We start from the raw sequence: 19,148 nt of genomic DNA, 5'->3' as shown, positions 1-19,148 counted from the left end.
TAATTCAAAAATCTCACCAACCAAGGTAGATGGTGAGTGGTGGAATACTTTTTGTAGTTTACAAAAGCACCCAATTAATGCTCTTGTTTTCCTCAAAACATTATGTTTACCAATGTATTAATTGCAATGCATGCATGCATAAAGTACATGCATTGGTCAATTTTCTCTTAATACTTGCATGCAATGACTTAATTCATCTTGAAATCTGAACATGTAATGGGAAACAACCAAATTGAGCCTTATAAAATGTAAAAACTAAAATTTTGAGATAAGCCCTATAAACCGGAAAGGAGGGAGTATTGTCGTAGCATTAAATGGTGATTGATTATAATCTGGCGGCACTGATTTTGCTGCATTCAATCGTAATCGTGGCTAATTTCGCCGAAAAGAGGAGCCAGTAGGAGTCGAACCTTTGACCTTGAAGGATGTGATCTCTTTTTTTTAGAGGGAAGGACGTGACCTTGAAGGATGTGATCTCTTAATATTTCACTAGTAGAATGCCCGTGCGTTGCCACGAGCCAACAAATGAATTTGTAAACAATACTCATTTTACTCACACGGACAAATACATTGCACACAAATATTCAACCACAACACAAACGCAAGTATCTTCCTCTCTGTTCCAACAAACAGCATGCACCCCTCTAGCATCTCTTCCCCGTTGAACTTGTCATCCATCGCCTTCTTTGTCCATACATCAATCATCCTCTCAATCTATTACCCCTTAACTCTGCATGTAGCTTCTATGTCGGTGCTTTTTTGTCTCGCACTACTACATATGAAACATGGAACACCATCAACAAATGATGAGATATAATGCACCTCACCTTATTACAAATAAAAAAAAGGGGCACATTGACATGGAAACATTCTTTCCACCACATGTTCATTCCCAAACTGACTACGAATAATGCTCTATTTGTCTCCGGGGTCTCCTTCCATCTCCACCTAAGATGTGTCTCCATCACTTTACCTCACTAATACTTCTTTTTCTATGGACCTCAAATATACATACAACAATCACACGACAAGGTTGCATCACTGTCATTCCATCTCTTTTTCCACAAGCCCTTCCACTTAAACTCTTTTGATCATTGCTACACCAGTCTGCTCCTATGTCACCCTGCTCCAAATCTGCCTATGTTTCCATCTGGGTCCAAATACACTCATTTTTTCTACGAGTCTTATAAACTACTTTTTGACTAACAAATGTTTAAAGAAAACACAAGTTATATACAAATCAAAAGTAACATCATGACATGCTCTTAAACCAAAATAGAGGAGATATTTTAACTGGAAATTACCTCTTAGTGCAAGTACCTTTTGTGCAAACTCCAAAGCTTCATGCCATATGCTGACCCGAGTTAACTCTACCAGAGTTTGTTGCTGCGGATGGAAGTATTATTGGGGCTTTGCACCCAGAATCTGCAATGTCATAATTCAGTTAGGGTAAGAAGTCAAAATCTCATGAAGGTACTATAAGGGAAAAAACACTTTCAAGACATAGATGTGGCCAAACCGCATTGTGAAAAATGCACAACCAGACCCTACACCGGCTTTAAAATCAAAATAAAAAACTTCACCCGAAAATGTACAGACAATTTTTTTTTAATCAAATGAAGATGTACATAAGAATATACTTGTAATCTAGAGTAGTTCACGATGCGCGCGATGCGGCTGCCTACCAAACTCCAAAGCGGGACCAGCTTTTTTAGTGGCCACTGCAGCTGCCCGCCTCAGGCCATTTGATTTTTAGCAGACAGCGCGGCAGCCCTCATGAGTCCATAAAGACGACCCCCCGGGTCAACCAATCGTGCTCATGACAACAATGTTCACATTCAGAACTGCAGAAACACTGGTACTGTGTGGAATGTGACTATTTCTGAACACAGTTCTGCCAGGCCTAGTTTCAATGGAAGGAGCATAATTACCCAAGCACCTTGTTAAAAACTTATTGGCTGCGATTAGCGAAGTGGGATCATGTGTCACCTGCTCGCCTGCTCCTCAACTTCAGTAATTGAATAGATATGTGATACTGATAAAATGACTCTACAACACCATGGATGCTATAACTACTGTCATAGGTAGAATATATTTTCTAAACATAAATCATGAGAAAAGTAACACATAGCCGGTATTTTAGGACATAGATCAGAGAGGCTAATCAATAAAAGTATTCGCCGTTGCTTGATGTAACAACTTGTGCAAGAAAAGTGGACAAAATATGGCATCACAATATATTATCTTGCAAGGTGTTATGGCGCTGCTAGAAGGAGGGCGTGAGAGGGCCGGCCGGGGGCCTTTTTGCCCACGGCCGGGCAAGAGGGAAGGGATTTCCTTCTTAATTCTTACTTGATTAGATTGATACATCTCCTCTCTTTATATAGAGAGGTTTACTTGACCCCTAAGCAAGCGACACTTATCTCTAATTAACCCTAAGACTAACGGGCTATACCGCCAGCCCAGGCCCATTAGGCCAGTTACATACTCTAACACAAGGAAGCATTGAATTTGTCATATGAACCTTTCCCAATGTTCAGCACGGTATTAGCAGAGAAGCTACAGCAGAACGATCAGAGCAAATTACCTGCATGAATGAGTCAGTTGGGGAGAAGCCAAATCAGATTTCACCACACAATGGAAGGGGCCAATCTCCTCGCCCCACATGGTGTGGGCTATATACTTATACATGCTGGAGAAATATATGCGGAAGTCAACAGAAGTTAAGTGACTATCATGTACGTTCGACACCCTATGAAATGGACAATAAGTGTAGATAAACAGTAGCTAGAAATCACTTTAAAACATGACCTGATAAGTATAGAGAGTCAAGTAAGACTGCTAAAGAGACAAGTTTAGAGCAACAGAATGGCAGATGTGTTGAGAAACACTAATTAAATTAAACCATCCTAGAGCAGGACCAAATAGATTTGTTCATTATCAATTATATAGAAAACAAAGAGCCAGCCCTAAGTAGAGCCTACTTATCATCAGATGCATGCCACAAGACAACTAATCAGGCCAAGCAAGTGCCCTCCTATTATCATCAAAATTCAAAACAAACAGAACCTACCACCATATAGTTTGAAACCATGCCCTAGGTTCAACCAATGGCACATTCTGATAGTAACAGCCCAAACCATGGTGTAATAACAAGCAATTACCAAGCTAGACCAGAGTTAATCCTGCCTATTCATAGCTCAATAGTACAAGAAATCATAGCACAAACCAGGGCCAGATGACCACCACAGAACAATCCCTCATCGGCGTGATCGCAGTATTATAATCAAAGAGCAGGAATAAAAGGTTTTCGTGAGAATGTAGTATAATTCACATCCACAATATGGAATCCACAAACATATCAAGAATTAATAACTGATTTTTTATCAACACCATTATTTTTCTGCAAACACAAAGATGTTGCATAAGCAGAATTCAACTCGGCACAGCTATTTGGTTGTACCATAAAATCAAGAATTTCTGCAACCTGACAAATTTTCATGTATGATCAAAATCTAGAGGTGCTATAATAAGTCTTCAAAGAAAAATCAAAACCTAAATGACATGTTGAACAAGAAACATATGCTGAAAATAGAGAACTGAATCGACAAGCTAATAGATCAAGGGAAATATAAGGGCGGTGGAGGAACATATTACTTTATGGGGAAAAAGAAAGCATCATGTGGGGGTGTCGATTACCAGGAGTTGTCAGCGAGGGATGCGCCTGAGTCGAGGCAGAGGCAGGACACGCTTCCGGGTGCACGAAAAAGAAAAATAGTCAAGTGCATGCCATCTACTCGTAGCATTGCTGCTACAATAATATAGCCACTAAGGTTTGGATCTCCACCATCTCTGAATCTGATCCATCACCAAATTATCTAAGAAATTCAGTGTTAGAACATGCTGGCTGAAAAACAGATAATATAGAAGACAAAAATAATCAGGTTATTTTGTGACTACAATTGAGATAAATATATGAACATTTCAAATAAAGCTTATTTGTGACTCTAGAAATAAAAGGTTGCAATTATTGCTGGCACTAATTGTTTTAACGCATACTGTCTATACAAATGTTAATGCTTAAGTAGCCTTGGTTGTCATCTCGAATATAAGCACCTGTATGCACCTGAAAATATCAAAATCTAAGCACCTGTATGCCTCCCAATGGATCACAACAAAAAATATAACCTAAATTCTGCAAACAGCATCCTACTAACAAGTCATAATTGACAGATTAAAAAATAATCTCCAAGGAACAACCAAAAGACGAACGCACGCACCCACTATACCTCAGCAAAGGACTCGATTGATCGCCTGGATCGAAAATCGATACCCTATCTGACAGGTGGACGCGAAGTTCGGGTCACTGGACCTCCATGCGACCTTGTACGCGCCACCTGCTCTTCCGAATGCCCCCTTGCTAAGAGCCGCCGCCACCTGCGATGAGTACGAAATGCCGACTCCTCCTAGGAGAGACATCCAAATCGTGAAAGCTGGCGTGATCGAGCAGAGGATGATGGCGACGGCAGGTGAAGGAAATATGCCCTAGAGGAAATAATAAAGTTATTATTTATTTCCTCATATCATGATAAATGTATTATTCATGCTAGAATTGTATTAACCGAAAACATAATACATGTGTGAATACATAGACAAACATAGTGTCACTAGTATGCCTCTACTTGACTAGCTCGTTGATCAAAGATGGTTGAGTTTGGTAACCATAGACATGAGTTGTCATTTGATTAACGGGATCACATCATTAGGAGAATGATGTGATTAACTTGACCCATTCTGTTAGCTTAGCACTTGATCGTTTTAGTTTGCTGCTATTGCTTTCTTCATGACTTATACATGTTCTTATGACTATGAGATTATGCAACTCCCGATTACCGGAGGAACACTTTCTGTGCTACCAAACATCACAACGTAACTAGGTGATTATAAAGGTGCTCTACAGATGTCTCTGATGGTACTTGTTGGGTTGGCATAGATCGAGATTAGGATTTGTCACTCCGACTGTCGGAGAGGTATCTCTAGGCCCTCTCGGTAATGCACATCACTATAAGCCTTGCAAGCAATGTGACTAATGAGTTAGTTGCGGGATAATGCATTACGGAATGAGTAAAGAGACTTGCCGGTAACGAGATTGAGCTAGGTATTAAGATACCGACGATCGAATCTTGGGCAAGTAACATACCGATGACAAAGCAAACAACGTATGTTGTTATGCGGTTTGACCGATAAAGATCTTCGTAGAATATGTAGGAACCAATATGAGCATCCAGGTTCCGCTATTCGTTATAGACCGGAGACGTGTCTCGGTCATGTCTACATAGTTCTCGAACCCGTAGGGTCCGCATGCTTAAAGTTCGGTGACGATCGGTATTATGAGTTCATGTGTTTTGATGTACCGAAGGTAGTTCGGAGTCCCGGATATGATCACGAACATGACGAGGAGTCTCGAAATGGTCGAGACATAAAGATCAATATATTGGACGGCTATATTCGGACACCGCAAGTGTTCCGGGTGGTTTCAAAGAAAACCGGAGTGCCGGAGGGGTTACCGGAACCCCCCGGGGAAGTATTGGGCCTTAGTGGGCCTAAGGGGAGAGAGAGGGCAGCAGCCCAGGAGGTGGTGCTTCCCCTCCCATGAGGAGTCCGAATTGGACTAGGGGAGGAGGGCGCGGCCCCTCTTTCCCTCTCCCTCTCCCTCTCTTTCCTTCCCCCTTCTCTCTTCCTAGTTGGACTAGGAAAGGGGAGTCCTACTTCTACTAGGAGGAGGACTCCCCCCTCCTTGGCGCGCCCCAAGGGCCGGCCGGCCTCCCCCCTTGCTCCTTTATATACGCGGGCAGGGGGCACCCTAGGACACACAAGTTGATCTGTTGATCTCTCCCAGCCGTGTGCGATGCCCCCCTCCACCATATTCCACCTCGGTAATATCGTAGCGGTGCTTAGGCGAAGCCCTGCATTGGTAGCATCATCAACAACGTCATCACGCCGTCGTGCTGACGGAACTCTCCCGCAAAGCTCTGCTGGATCGGAGTTCGTGGGACGTCATCGAGCTGAACGTGTGCTGAACTCGGAGGTGTCATCCGTTCGGTACTTGGATCGGTCGGATCGTGAAGACGTACAACTACATCAACCTCGTTGTCATAACGCTTCCGCTTTCGGTCTACGAGGGTACGTGGACACACTCTGCCCTCTCGTTGCTATGCATCACCATGACCTTGAGTGTGCGTAGGAATTTTTTTGAAATTACTACGTTCCCCAACAACAGGAATTGGTGAGATGGATCTAGCGACACTCGGCTAGGGAGCAGCGATAGGGGAGGATGGCTGGAGGGAGCGGCCGGGGACTGGGGTGTGGCGGCGGCTGTGGGGAGAGAAGGGTAGATGAGGGAGCCTAGGGATTGTGGGATCCGGGAGGGAGGAAGTACGTAGTTTTTGTTTTCTGTTTTTTCTGGTTTTCTGTCCACGGTTCGACCCGTGGGGAATACAAGTCGGTGGCGAGGGGGATATTTAAGTGGTTAGGGGAGAAAAAAATCAATTGAGGGTGGAGGCAAACGATAACCTACAAACGCACCATCACAACCGCAGACTCCTTCTTTAGAAGAAGAAACTAGATAACCATGAGCACCTCCATGTTTAGATTAGATATGAGCTACACTGTTTTCGTACTAGCGTAACAACCCAATTTTTTTCTACTTTCCCACCAAACCATGCCCTTCTCCTTCACGACTATAAGTGGAGATTTTTTAAAGAGCTACTTTTGCACTCATACCGGGGATTTTTATGCGGTAATTTTACACACACAAAATACAATTGTAATTTTGAGCCAGGGAAAAGTTATGAAAACGCACCACTGTAAATACTATGGTAACTTTTCACCATGGCTTGAAAATTGATGGAAAATATATACCCTGATATATAGCTTCTATGTAAATATGATGGTAATATAGGCTAAATTGATAACTCACCTACGAACATCGTTAACTTTGAATGGAAAAAATGTTGAAAAACATACCAGGTAACTTGTGTGCACGGAGCATGGTAATATACACATAATAAAGCTGATAATTCACATATAAACACCACAGTAATTTTTTAATAGGAATCTCTCTGTTGAAAAACATCACCCGATATCTTGTGTGTAAGTAGCATGATAATATACATACAATCACTAGCTAGTAGAAAACATGGTTGTGGTTGAGGCCTGGGTAAGGGCATTAATCCCGGTTTACTCATGAACTGGGACCAAAGGGTGCATCAATCCCGGTTCGTGAGGCCAGGGCGCCGGCCAGGCCTCGGTGGCCATTGGTCCCGGTTCGTCTGACCCCTTTGTTCCCGGTTCCAGACACGATCCGGGACCAATGGGCCTCGCTCCTGGCCCAGCACCTTTAGTCCCGGTTGGTGGCTGGAACCGGGACCAGATGTTGACCTTTAGACCCGGTTTTAGTCACAACCCGGGACTAAAGAGAGGCCTATATATACCCTTGCCCGCGAACAGCGCAACTGCACTATTTTTTTGGCCGGCCGTGGGAGAGGATGGATAGCTCGTTCACGTAACGTACCAAAAATCAAAAAAGAAGAAGAAGAAGAAGAAAGAAATAATAAACTAGCTAGTTGGCGTGCGTAATTCGGTTTAGCTAGGTACTAGCTTAGTTGAGTGCATGACGTCAGCGCATGCATACACGTTCGAACGCACGCACGACGCGCACGCGGCGCGGCTGCGGCTTCAACCCCCAGCATTGCATTTAGAGTGTGGGCGGTGACTTCTTCGTTGGCGTGGGGCGCCGAGGAGCTGCATACGAGGAAGATATTGATGTGTTGTTGCCAAGAGAGTCATGCCCCAATGATATTTTGCATCTTTTTTTAGTAGCCCATTAATTGGTTTGATTTGGTCTAGCTTGCCGGACCGGGCCGGCATCACCGCTGATGTGGCTTACAGGTGAAGGCGGCGCCGATTGCCAACGGGGCATGGGAGAGGTGAAAGAAGAAGGTTGATTGTTGTTGTGCCACCCGCGCGCATGTAGCTAGGTGTTCTGCGCTGCAAGTCTTGGGTGTAATGAACTGGCCCGTTGTGCGCCTGGGGTAAAATTTGTCTGTCGTTTGTTTCGTTAATTATGGCTGCTTGGTGACCGTTGAACGGCGGGGAGCATTTGATGTGCCCCCCTCGACTGGGGCATGACGACGGCAATGCGTGTCGTGGGGCGCACATGAGAAGTAGTGGGCGTTTAAACGCTCTTATATTTCTTTCTTTGTTTATTTAGTTACGGAGGAGGGGAGTAAGTCAAATAAAAAAGAATAATAAAAGAAGAAACACATACAAGAAGAAGAAGATAGATAGCTAAGTGTACGTGGTACAAAAACTCGAAAAGAAGAAACATTTTTTTGGTGTTGGGGAAAAGCCATCAAGGCGGCTTTATTAAATTTCGAACATAGTTACATCACCCACTAGGCTAGATACAATAAAACACGGAGGATCCCCCTTCCAGACAAAAGTATGGGATGCCTCTACATGGGCAGCTAACAGATGAGCTACAATATTCCTCTTTCTCTGGAACAATGTTCTATGACTACATGAGAGAAATTCATAGCTAAGAACACACACTCTTCATATATTGCCGAAACTTTTGTCGCTGAAAAAGCTCCATCATGCATAGTTTGGACTACTTCCAGACAGTCCGAGTTGATAATTATCTTTTCGCATCCAACTTGACCTACCAGGATGAGCCTGTCTTTCAACGCTCTAACTTCAGCAGTAGCTGCCGAGCTTACATGTTCAATTCTGCTGTTACTTGCCGCCACAAAGTGTCCATGGTCATCTCTGACCACAACTCCAGTAGCCCCCTTCTCCCGGAGACAGAAAGCAGCATCGATGTTCATTTTGACATAGCCCTCAGGAGGTTTCGACCAACCTTGTGATTTGAAGTGAAAGCAGCGACTAACAAAGTTGTCTGAGCAGGAGACTGAATCGCCTCCCCGTGCTTAACCTACCTCCTCTGCCACCATGTGTACCAAAGAGTAGAGGCCAACGGCTCACGAGATCCCGGTTGAGGCAGGATAGGGATCTTTCGCGTCAGCCCTTGAAGAAGTTCCTATAATTCGATTGACCCTGATCTGTCCGCTGGAGATGCCTTGATAATATCCTCCAGCATGCCCAGGTTTGCCCACACCTCTCTAACCCGCGGACATCCAAAACAAGCATGTTTAATATCCTCACAATCAATTTTGCAGATCGGACAAGTATGAGGCACTGGGCTGTGTCGGTTAGATAGAACAGTAATAGTCGGTAAAGTCCCATGGGGTGTTCTCCAACAATGTATTTTAACTTTTGCTGGAACCTGAAGACCCCACAAAATTTTCCACACAGGACTATGTGTAGATGATGAACTATCCCTCATTAATTTATGACCCTGTTGATGCCACCACTCCGTATGATAGGCCGATTTGACCGAAAAGAAGAAGAAAGGTTTGAACAGCGGCAGAACAAACAAGAAGAAGAAGAAGAAGAAGAAGAATATAGAGCGGCCAAACACAAACACGTGGTTTGTACTAGTCGAACAAGGAGGAGAAGCTGATATGATCGAGTGCATCATGTCAACGCATGCATATATGCGTGCGTGCATGCCTCAGCTAACGCACACACGTTACCTCGAAAGAAGGAAGGAAAAAAACGTTATTTTTTTGAGAAATAACCACATATATTTCATTAGACAAACGTATTACAAGGAGTACATATGTGGTCATTACGGAAGAGATACATAGATGTCTTGCAATATTGCATCAAAGACTTCACAAGAAGTAAAACTAGAATTTTACTTCGGCAGAATCTTGTGCCATGTCCAAACGTCGCCCACCATCGTCCTCCTCCGCCGCTGAGGCAACGTCGAAGAAAGAGGGGAACCACATTCATACCAAGATCTAGAGGAGCACCTTTGCATACAATGATGCTTTTCGAGCCGATGAACCGGACCGCCGCAAGCGACGAGACCGAGACTTTGTGGCACGTCAGCCGGGGTTCTTCCCCGTGTCCGCTAGATCCCAGCATCGTCAACTTCATTCGACTAGGTCGAAGAAGAGGAACGCCGCTGCATTCCGCCATCCACGTACCCCATTGCAAAACACCAAACACGACCGCAACAGTTGGCACCAACACCACTCGAGAGAGTGTGAAGCGCCGACCATCAGACACAAATCTTACCAAATCTGAAGACCGGCAAGAAGACCGAGCCACCTGCTCCCCAGCGCCACCAATTAGAGCGTCACCGAGATGGAGGAAGAGCATAAGCAAATTATTTCGACACGATGCCGTCCACACTATTGATGCATCAAACAGACTATGCCTACTAGTAGAAGGCCCGTGCGTTGCCACGGGCTTTTAATTAATTTATTTTATTACATCTATGAATACATGATAGAGTTTTTTCTTGATTACGCATATCATGTATATCATATTTCACATGTATAGAAAAAAAATAGCCTGCAATGATTGAAATCCACGTCACCTGCGATGTAATTCGATGGTATATAAACAGAGAGTAATTATCCGGTTAATTATATGTTACAAGCTAAGATCTGCTTGATGTGCTTAAAATGTTCTCATACAAGGTCAGAAACGTTGTCTTTTAACTTCATTTGCACGGTGCTTCACCAAATATAATAAAATTTTATTTCTGAGCTCATAAGCATCCTACGCGAGCAATATATATAATTAGTATAAAGATTTAATCAAGTTAAAGTATACCTATAGTTTTCTCGTGCGCATCTGCCGTCCAACTTTTTTTATCAATAGATCTTTCTCTCTCTCCCTCCCTCCCTCACTCCCTCCCTCCTTCCCACCCACCCACCTCTCTCTCTCTTAAACCTTAATTTTGCTCAGTGTTAACATTCAATGGCTACAATATATCATAGAAGCTTAAGCACTAAAGGAAAATCTTAACCTTTGCACGGGTTAGACAACTTTTCAAACTTAATCCTGGCTCATTTACTCCACCATTATGAAGCACACAAATTAATGGTTATACTCCCAAAAATGACTTTATAGGGGATTTTTTAATCCATTGCCAGAGTTGACAAGCGTCAATGTTTTTCTTGCCCTCTTCGCACTCACATGTGTTGTTGTCAAGAAATGAGAATTTTTTTAATACACAATATGCAATCAATGTTCGTTCGATTGTATTTCACAAGTGAGTGTGGGCACATAAGTTGACTCATGCCGATGGGCTTCCTTTGAACGGTAACCGGTTGTCGTTTCCTTGATCTTCATGTGTTTCATTCTACCCTTACCCAACAGAAAGACAAAGTCCTTGTAGGGCTCACTAAATAACCTCTGGAATTACCGCCACGACACCATTGTGTGGTTTCAGATTGTCCAACTTAAACAAGGAAAGGAATCGAAATGCTCCACCACTCTATTAATTGGCCATCTCAAATTTTGCTGAAAGACTGAAAAAACAAATGTTAGTGCATGATTGTAGTGTTGACCATTTTAGGAGGCATGCACCAGTACATTATTCACATCCACATACCTCATATGGTCGTTCTAAAATTATTACAGCACATCTCTTCTACGAGAAAAATAAAACACATGACCAGTTTACACGGCCACACGCCATGGTATACAGAATGCACAATTTCAGTTTTCTAAATAACTGAGGCAACATCCATGAAATGAAAAAATTCAGGTCTTGTAGTTGAAAGTAGAAGGAGTACTTTGAGGATATTTCTAAGATTTTGCAGAAACAATGAATTATTTTCCGATGCAACTGCCGAAAGCATAATGAATGTGAACATATAGTAAAATATTATAAAAATAGGCATGAAAATACGTAAGCAGAGTATAACATGTTACCAGTCGCAATGCCAACAGAGGACGGCTCCACAACCACTATTGGTTGTTCTGATCTAATATACGCGCAAATGCATTAACCCAGTTATGTGTGAAATTCGTGTGTTTCTGCATTCAACGAACTTTGAAATCAATGCATAAAACTGAGTGCATGAGGTGATTCAGGTATGTCATACAGAAAAAGTACCTTAACCAAGTCAACAGCTTGCAAAGAAAATCACACACAAGAACAAATATATCTGGAGATATATGCCAGCAGTGGAAATATTGTACTTCCGGCTCTACGGCCAACCTATATCGAACTTCACATCAGTCATGCTCGTATCATGCAAGCAATAAAAACATGAAAATAATCTAGATTCAGATATTTAGTCACCTCCATTGCACCATAGAATCAGATATGCACTGTCTGCACCTCCAAAACTGCCATATCCCCCTATATTGGACTTCAAAGTATTTCCCCATTTCTTATCAAGTAGTGTCAATCATTAAAGAACTATACAAATGGATGGACATGAGTCAAATAAATGGCAAAACAAGATGACATTTGCAGTATCACTTGCACTTGCAAGGGCAGTTTATAACATATGGAAATTGCGTGTTTTACCAAGCGACAAAAAATTCACTGGTCCAAAGCTTAGGGACGAAGGGATCACAAGAGGGTGGGTACATTCGTGGCTTATATTTCCAATTGACCTGGACACGAATAGAGCTATGATGTTCAGGAGGACAAAGCGAGGAGACATACCCGCGACCTCCATCCGTCCACTCACTGCCGCCTCCGTCCTTCGTTGCTGCTTCACGTGGCCCCGGCCGCTGCTGCTAGCAGAAGGGGAGGCAGGGGAGAGGAGGAGTGGAGGACCGGGGGTGGCGGCAGAAGCACGTCCTTCCATTCATGCCCTGCATCCACTATAGTTCATGTCAAGTATTCACAAGGATCAAAGAACTCTTACGAAGAGAACTCAAGAAAAAGTATACCCATTTCTCATAAGTAGATCACGCTTGTTTACTAAGCACCATGCCGGCCGAAGATAACAGTAAAATTGCTGGAAAAACCACAAGAACAATAAATAAGGCGTACCATGAAAAAGTTGAGGGCATACTTCTTGTCCATGCAATGTAGTTTTCTTCCCATTCACGCCAACCCATCTCTCTCTCAAGATTGGCTGATCAGTAATGCACATAAACTAAATAAAAGAAAAATATTCAATGGCAAGTAATATAGAACAAATATCTAACATACATGAGGCACTTAGACAACATTTCCAGAAGAGACTTCAGTATATAAATGATATGCTGAAATTAAACAAAAAATATTTTATAGGTTGCATCAAATATGTCGCAGCAGAAGTTCGTTGTTGACAGTGTCAAACTATCAATAAAATCAAGCTAAATCACTCGGTACAGGTAATTATATATGATAGGATGCTATCCAGTACAGTTTCCTTGAGGTAGTAGTGAATAAAAATGGACAAAAAGGAGAGCTGATATGAGAAACAGAAAATTAGCATACCGGCATGAGCTATAATTCGAGTGCCAGTTCAACTTACACTCAACAGAGCAAATCATTGTGCATGTTTCACGCATCTAAAAAAATCTAGATGGTCTTTCTGCACTTTTTCTTGTCGAGTGCTAGTTCACCTTACACTCATCTAAAAAACAGAGCTATAATCTAAATGTTTCTGCACTTTTCCTTGTCGAGTGCTAGTTCACCGTACACTCAACAGAGTAATCTAGATGTCTCACGCATCTAAAAGACAAAGCTATAATTCGAGTGCTAGTTCAACTTACACTCACCAGAGTACTTTATATGGTCTTTCTACACTTTGTCTTGTCGAAGTAATATAACTTGTCTTTCTGCACTAACAACAAACAACTTAATGAAAGAAACTGTAGCTGCCCTTATGGGATGCACATCTATACCTGAACCGCTGCACGAGCTCACCCTTGGCGGCTACCTGTTTGACACGAAGCACATGTTCACGATGAAGCAGATGTATTGGTCATCAAGCGCGCGCAGGGGAGCGCATGCACGTCAGCAGTGCCTGCAACATCTGGCCTCCTCGGCGGCAGCTTCAACCCCAGCCTCAAAGTGGCACCCGGTGATGGCGTCGACGACCTTCGCAGGCGGAGCCGAGGAGTGAGGGCCTGTTGAGTGCGATGACCTCGTGGAGAGAGGCCGACGTGATGGCGCCGCCGGACTCCTTGGAGCTCACGGCATGGAGAAAGGTCGCAGTGGTAGCGGCTATCCTAGGGTTGCGAGTAGATGCAGGGACTCCTTGACTCACACACCCTCGTCCTGCCATCCTCCTCCTCTTTGCTTTCCCTCCCCTCTTCCATGGCTGGCACAAGACGGATGGGAGGCAGCGCCTCATCAAGATCCAGATCGGGCAGGGATCTCGTAGGAGGAAGGCCGAGGGTGGTGGTGGGGGGGAGGCATGCGGAGGCAGGCGAAGGAAGTGTCAGCAGCGAGCAGGGCGGCGCGGGCGGCCGAGGCGGGCAGAGGAAGGGGCAGCTGCGAGCAGGGCGGTGAACCCTGGAGAGGACCGAGCGGCATGAGAATAGGAGAAACGAGATCGAGGGAGAGGGAGTTGGATCGAGCGATACGGAGGGAAAAAACAACAAGAAAAAACCAGCGTGGAGGGTGTGATGGAACGAAAAAAAACCAACGAAAATGGTGGGATGAAAAAAAACCAACGAAAATGATGGGACGAAAAAAACCAAAAAACTATTCACCAACTGCTGTAGAGATCCTATGTCCCTACTGGACAGAAACAGCCAGGGTCCCCGCCCGCTCGCGCCGCTGAAGCTGCAGACGGAGACGGAGGAGGACCCAACGTGGCCGGCGATGTAGAGGAAAGCAGGAGAGTAGTCTCCAGATGCGAACAGTTGGGAGCGAAGCGTCTAATTACTGTTTCCAAAAAAAAACGTCCCGATCGAAGAAACGCGCACGCGCATGCCTATGAATCGAAATCATTCTCACGGCCGGTTCCCCAAATTTGGAATTCCGTCTCCCTCAGCTAAAAACGATCGAGGAAAAGAAGAAGAGGAAAGAGAAGAGGAAGGTAGCGCATGCACGTAACGGAGATCTAGATCGTGTGCATGCATGGTAACTGGACACACGCACGCACGCACGCACGAGCGTTGTGATTGGAGGATTCGACCCTCCCACGGATCGCGCCCCACATATAAAAAAAGGAAACCCGCGCCCTCGACGCCCATCCAAATCCAATCCACCAACCGAAGCAGTTCCTTCCGATCCAGCGCCAAAATAACACGACGATGTCTGCAGTCAGTTCCCCGTCGCCGGCCGACCTGAGAAAACAACAAGAAGAAGAAGAAGAGGAAGTAAAGAGGAGGATACGACGCGCGCTGTGGAACATAGGCACGTCGTGGCCCCTCAAGGCCGGGATCAAGTTCCCGATCAGCCGCGTCGGCCGGTACCTCCGGCAGGGCCGCTATGCGCCTCGCGTCGCGGCGCTGGCCCCCGTCTTCCTCGCCGCCGTCCTCGAGTACCTCGTCGCCGAGGTCACAACCATCTCCCTTCTTCTCCTCGTGTTCCACTTCCTTTCCTTTCTGGTGGGTCGCCTCTTGAATCGCATCGCATCGCATGCATGCCTGCAGGTCCTGGAGATGGCCGGCAACGCCGCCAAGGCCAACAAGAAGAAGCTCATCACCCCTCGCCACCTGCTTCTCGCCATCCGCAACGACAGCGACTTCAGCAGGCTGCTCGCCGGCGTCAGCATCGCCCAGGGCGGCGTCGTACCCTACATCAACCCCGTGCTGCTCCCCAAGAACAACAAGACCGCCCACAAGGCCGGCAAGTTCAAGTCCTCCACAAGTTAAACAAGGCCGCCGCCGAGGAGTAGCTAGTACGCTGCATGCATGCATCTAGTACGTGTTGCCGAGTTGCGTCCTGTATCTACTACATGTATCTAATGGTTGAAGGTTCATGCATGCTTTCTCTTGTCTGTCGGTAGTGTCCTTCTCATTCTCGGTAGTATACATATGTAATAGTTCATGGTTTCTGTTCATCCTGTACTCCTGTATCTGTATGTAATTAATGGTTAATAGTTTGGTTGATCCGTGGTTCCTGCTGATCCGGGGAAACTCAATCGTTTCGCCTTTCATCTATCTATCTACTACCACTAAAAAAGCATGAGAGAGGGCAGATCCAAATCACCATCTCAGCCATTAATTACACAATCTAACGGCCTAAAGCCTTCTTTAACGAAATCGATCGCTAACCAAATCACCCCGCGTCCTCTCTTCTCTCCGCAAAAAAAAAACCCTGCACGTCCCACTTCTGAAGGCCGCGTCAACTGCTCGACCCCCACTGCCGACATCGCCAACCGATTGCCCCGCCCCACCTTATCGCCGCGCCGCCGCCCCACTATTTCTTTTCATTGTGGTTTCCTTCTTTCCCGTGGAGAGGTTCCAAAGCCACCCTGCGTTTGATCTGGAACTAGATGAGGGGTTGCCACCGCCCCGTTCCTCGCGCTGGCCATGGAAGAGAGAGGGAGAGAAGCGGTGCCAGCTGTGGTGGACCTAGACGGGTGCTTGCCACCGGCCCGTTCATTGCGCCGGTCATGGAAGATAGAGAGCGAGATCGAAGTGAAGCGCAGCGGCGGCGCAGGCCGTCGCCTCCTTAAGCGCGACCTGGAGTCCTGGACGTCGCGGGCCGGGTGTGGTGACCTGGCTGCGGCCACCGTCGACGGCACACTCCAAGCGCGGCCTGCCTTCTGCCCTTCCCGACGCCACCACGTACCGCCACCCCACTCCTCCTCTTCCTCCAATGCTGCCTCCCTGCAGTCCGAAGTTACGCCGCGTCGGCAGCTTGCCCACCATCCATTGCCGCCACTAACAAGTAACAACGACGAAGGAGAAGACAAATGGGTCGCAGGTGAGTTCCGCCATCCCCTGAAGCCTTCTCTCCTTCCCTTTCCCATGTCCAGCGGAGCAACCCACCTACAGCAACTCCTCTTTTCTTTTCTTTCCATGTTCAGCTGCCCATCTCCTCTCCCAAAATATGCAGCGAAGTGTAAATATTTCCGACCGCTGCATAAGTTTCTTCTGTTTTGTTGTTGCAATGCGAGAAACTAAAAAATAGATGCAATGCCACATGGAGAACTTGAGGCACTTGATAAGATATCAAATCTTGGGCACTACATATGTATGTTATATCAATGTTTGCTAATGTTCCCTACTCCATATTTTATCCTCTGACAAACATCCATAGCATCTATATATCATATCATTCCCCATCATGCAAATTTCAGTTTTGTATTTACAAATGTTACTTTCTATATCTCTCTGATGTAGGTTAATCTATTTTTTTTATCCATTTATGTAATACCATTGAAGAGGTTCCATTTTTTAACGGAGCCTGTGCTTGATGTTTCTATACCTTCAGTTTTGAGGTACCATTGAAGAGTACGTGAGTTGGAGTGGTGAGTTCGATGTGCCATCCGGTTGCGGGTTGGCCATCAGTTGTAATTCTTGTAACTAATATCTGCCTTCTATAAATCAATGGTACACATTTTGCATACTCTAAAAAAATTGTTTCTATACCATTGATATTTCATACTCCAGCTCGTAGCATGTAGCCTCCTTAAGTAAAATCCTCCTTTAGAAGATTGGTTGATTTTATCCCACTTTTATGCTCGCTTCTGACGTATATACATTTGAGATTCCATGTTTGCATGTTAGATTGTTTTGTTGAATTGAGCAGCAAGAAGTTCTTCCAGAGGTCAATGGAGCATTCTGATTATTAGATTTAATTCATTTATATGCATGTATTGGATTTTCTTAGCACCAACTACAATTCCAAAGGAAATTAATGAGAATATTGATCCCAAGAAATAAACCCAGTAGGTCAGTATACTCCTTTTTAACTGAATTTTGCAGCAGTGTAGGGGAGATAATCATTTTTATACCATCATATTTGCCAGAAGTAATTTAGTGGACACTAACACCTCTTTAGTCTAGCAAGTTTTATACTCCTGAATAAACTATGATATATCATGAAGAGTTGGAACAAAACACTGTAGCATCGCACCATATGTATTTTGTTGTTCAAGTTAAATAGTGGACTCATCGTCACCATCGCCCAGGGCGGCGTCGTGCCCAACATCAACCCCGCGCTGCTCCCCAAGAGAACCGCCGCCCACAAGGCGGCCCACATGGAGTCCAACTCGTCCAACAACAAGGCCTCCGCCCCCAACCCCCTCTCCCCCAAGAAGGCCACCGCCTGGGAGAGCAGCGCCGCCGCCACCGCCGGAGAGACCACCGCTGCCGCCAAGGAGTAGTACGCTGCATACACAGGATCGGAGGGACCCTGTCGTGTTGCGGAGTTGCGTCCTGTATGTATGTATGCATGTATGTAATGGTTCATGGTTTCTGTTGTCTGTATGTGTAGCTGAGATGCATCTTGTACTCCTGTATCATCTGTATGTAATGGTTCATAGTTTGGTTGTCTGTACTGTAGTATCGCTGGTTACTCTTTCTTAAGGGCGATCAGGTTCATCAGGGTTTGTCGATCAGAGTGAATGTATTGACTCTCTGGCGTACATTAATTCTCACAGCAAAGCATCGCAAATGCTATCATCTGGTGTTTGACCCTTTTTGGTACTTGTTGGATATATAACTAACTAAACAGAGGTGCACCTGAACCTGGTCGGTCAGCTATATCTTTTCTACTTATAAGACATGAAATTAGATGATTCATTAAATTTTTATTTTGGGTCGCCATTAGCGCTGGTCCGGAAACAGCTTATGCCCTCGTCTTATGTCATCCAGAAAAAGAATAGTTTGAATATGGAGGACCGTTTGCGGGTAACAACTTATAACCGAAACTAATCGGAGTGCCAATGGGCCTGTAAATTAGAGGGTTTTTCTTTGTCTAATTTAATCCAATGGTACTTCCAAGCGTATGCTTAATTTGGGCAATTCTACCAACACAAGAGTTGGATTTCTTCGGACACATGATTCGGCGGAGTCCCGTGGGGATTATTTTTTCCGATCCCGCCATAGCAATCTCCCCTCCCAACCCTAGTAGGGGAAGAAACCAAAAATATCACTCCAATCCTCTCCTATCCACTTAAATTTTCTCCTTACAACTACGTAAAAAAAAAGAGTGTTCTTCCTTGCATCCGTCTGGTCTGGTACGTTTTCGGTGATGCATTGGAACAACACACCGGTTGCAATGGTCAACTCAACATGGGAGGAGGATGCACGTGCTTCCGCTGGCGTGAATCCGACAGCTCGCGAGGCGGCTTATCTTTGGCAGTTATCAA

At 44.9% G+C, this 19,148-nt stretch overlaps 1 protein-coding gene across 1 annotated transcript; it reads left to right on the top strand.

The window, feature by feature from the left end:
- Positions 1–15,093: 15,093 nt before the first annotated feature.
- On the top strand, positions 15,094–15,902 carry LOC123163074 (late histone H2A.2.2). The gene is made up of 2 exons (XM_044580832.1): positions 15,094–15,381; positions 15,478–15,902. Exons 1-2 carry the CDS (start codon positions 15,136–15,138, stop codon positions 15,697–15,699), a joined length of 468 nt encoding a protein of 155 aa, XP_044436767.1. The 5' UTR covers positions 15,094–15,135; the 3' UTR covers positions 15,700–15,902.
- The last annotated feature ends 3,246 nt before the right edge of the window (positions 15,903–19,148 follow it).

Source organism: Triticum aestivum, chromosome 7B (genome assembly GCF_018294505.1).
Source record: "Triticum aestivum cultivar Chinese Spring chromosome 7B, IWGSC CS RefSeq v2.1, whole genome shotgun sequence".
Classification (NCBI taxonomy): Eukaryota; Viridiplantae; Streptophyta; class Magnoliopsida; order Poales; family Poaceae; genus Triticum; species Triticum aestivum.
This window is presented reverse-complemented; position numbering and strand designations above follow the sequence as displayed.

Coding starts and splice junctions, on each gene's coding strand:
- LOC123163074 (XM_044580832.1), top strand. CDS start 15,136: ATGTCTGCAGTCAGTTCCCCGTCGCCGGCCGACCTGAGAAAACAACAA. Junction 15,382..15,477: donor TCGAGTACCTCGTCGCCGAG/GTCACAACCATC, acceptor GCATGCCTGCAG/GTCCTGGAGATGGCCGGCAA.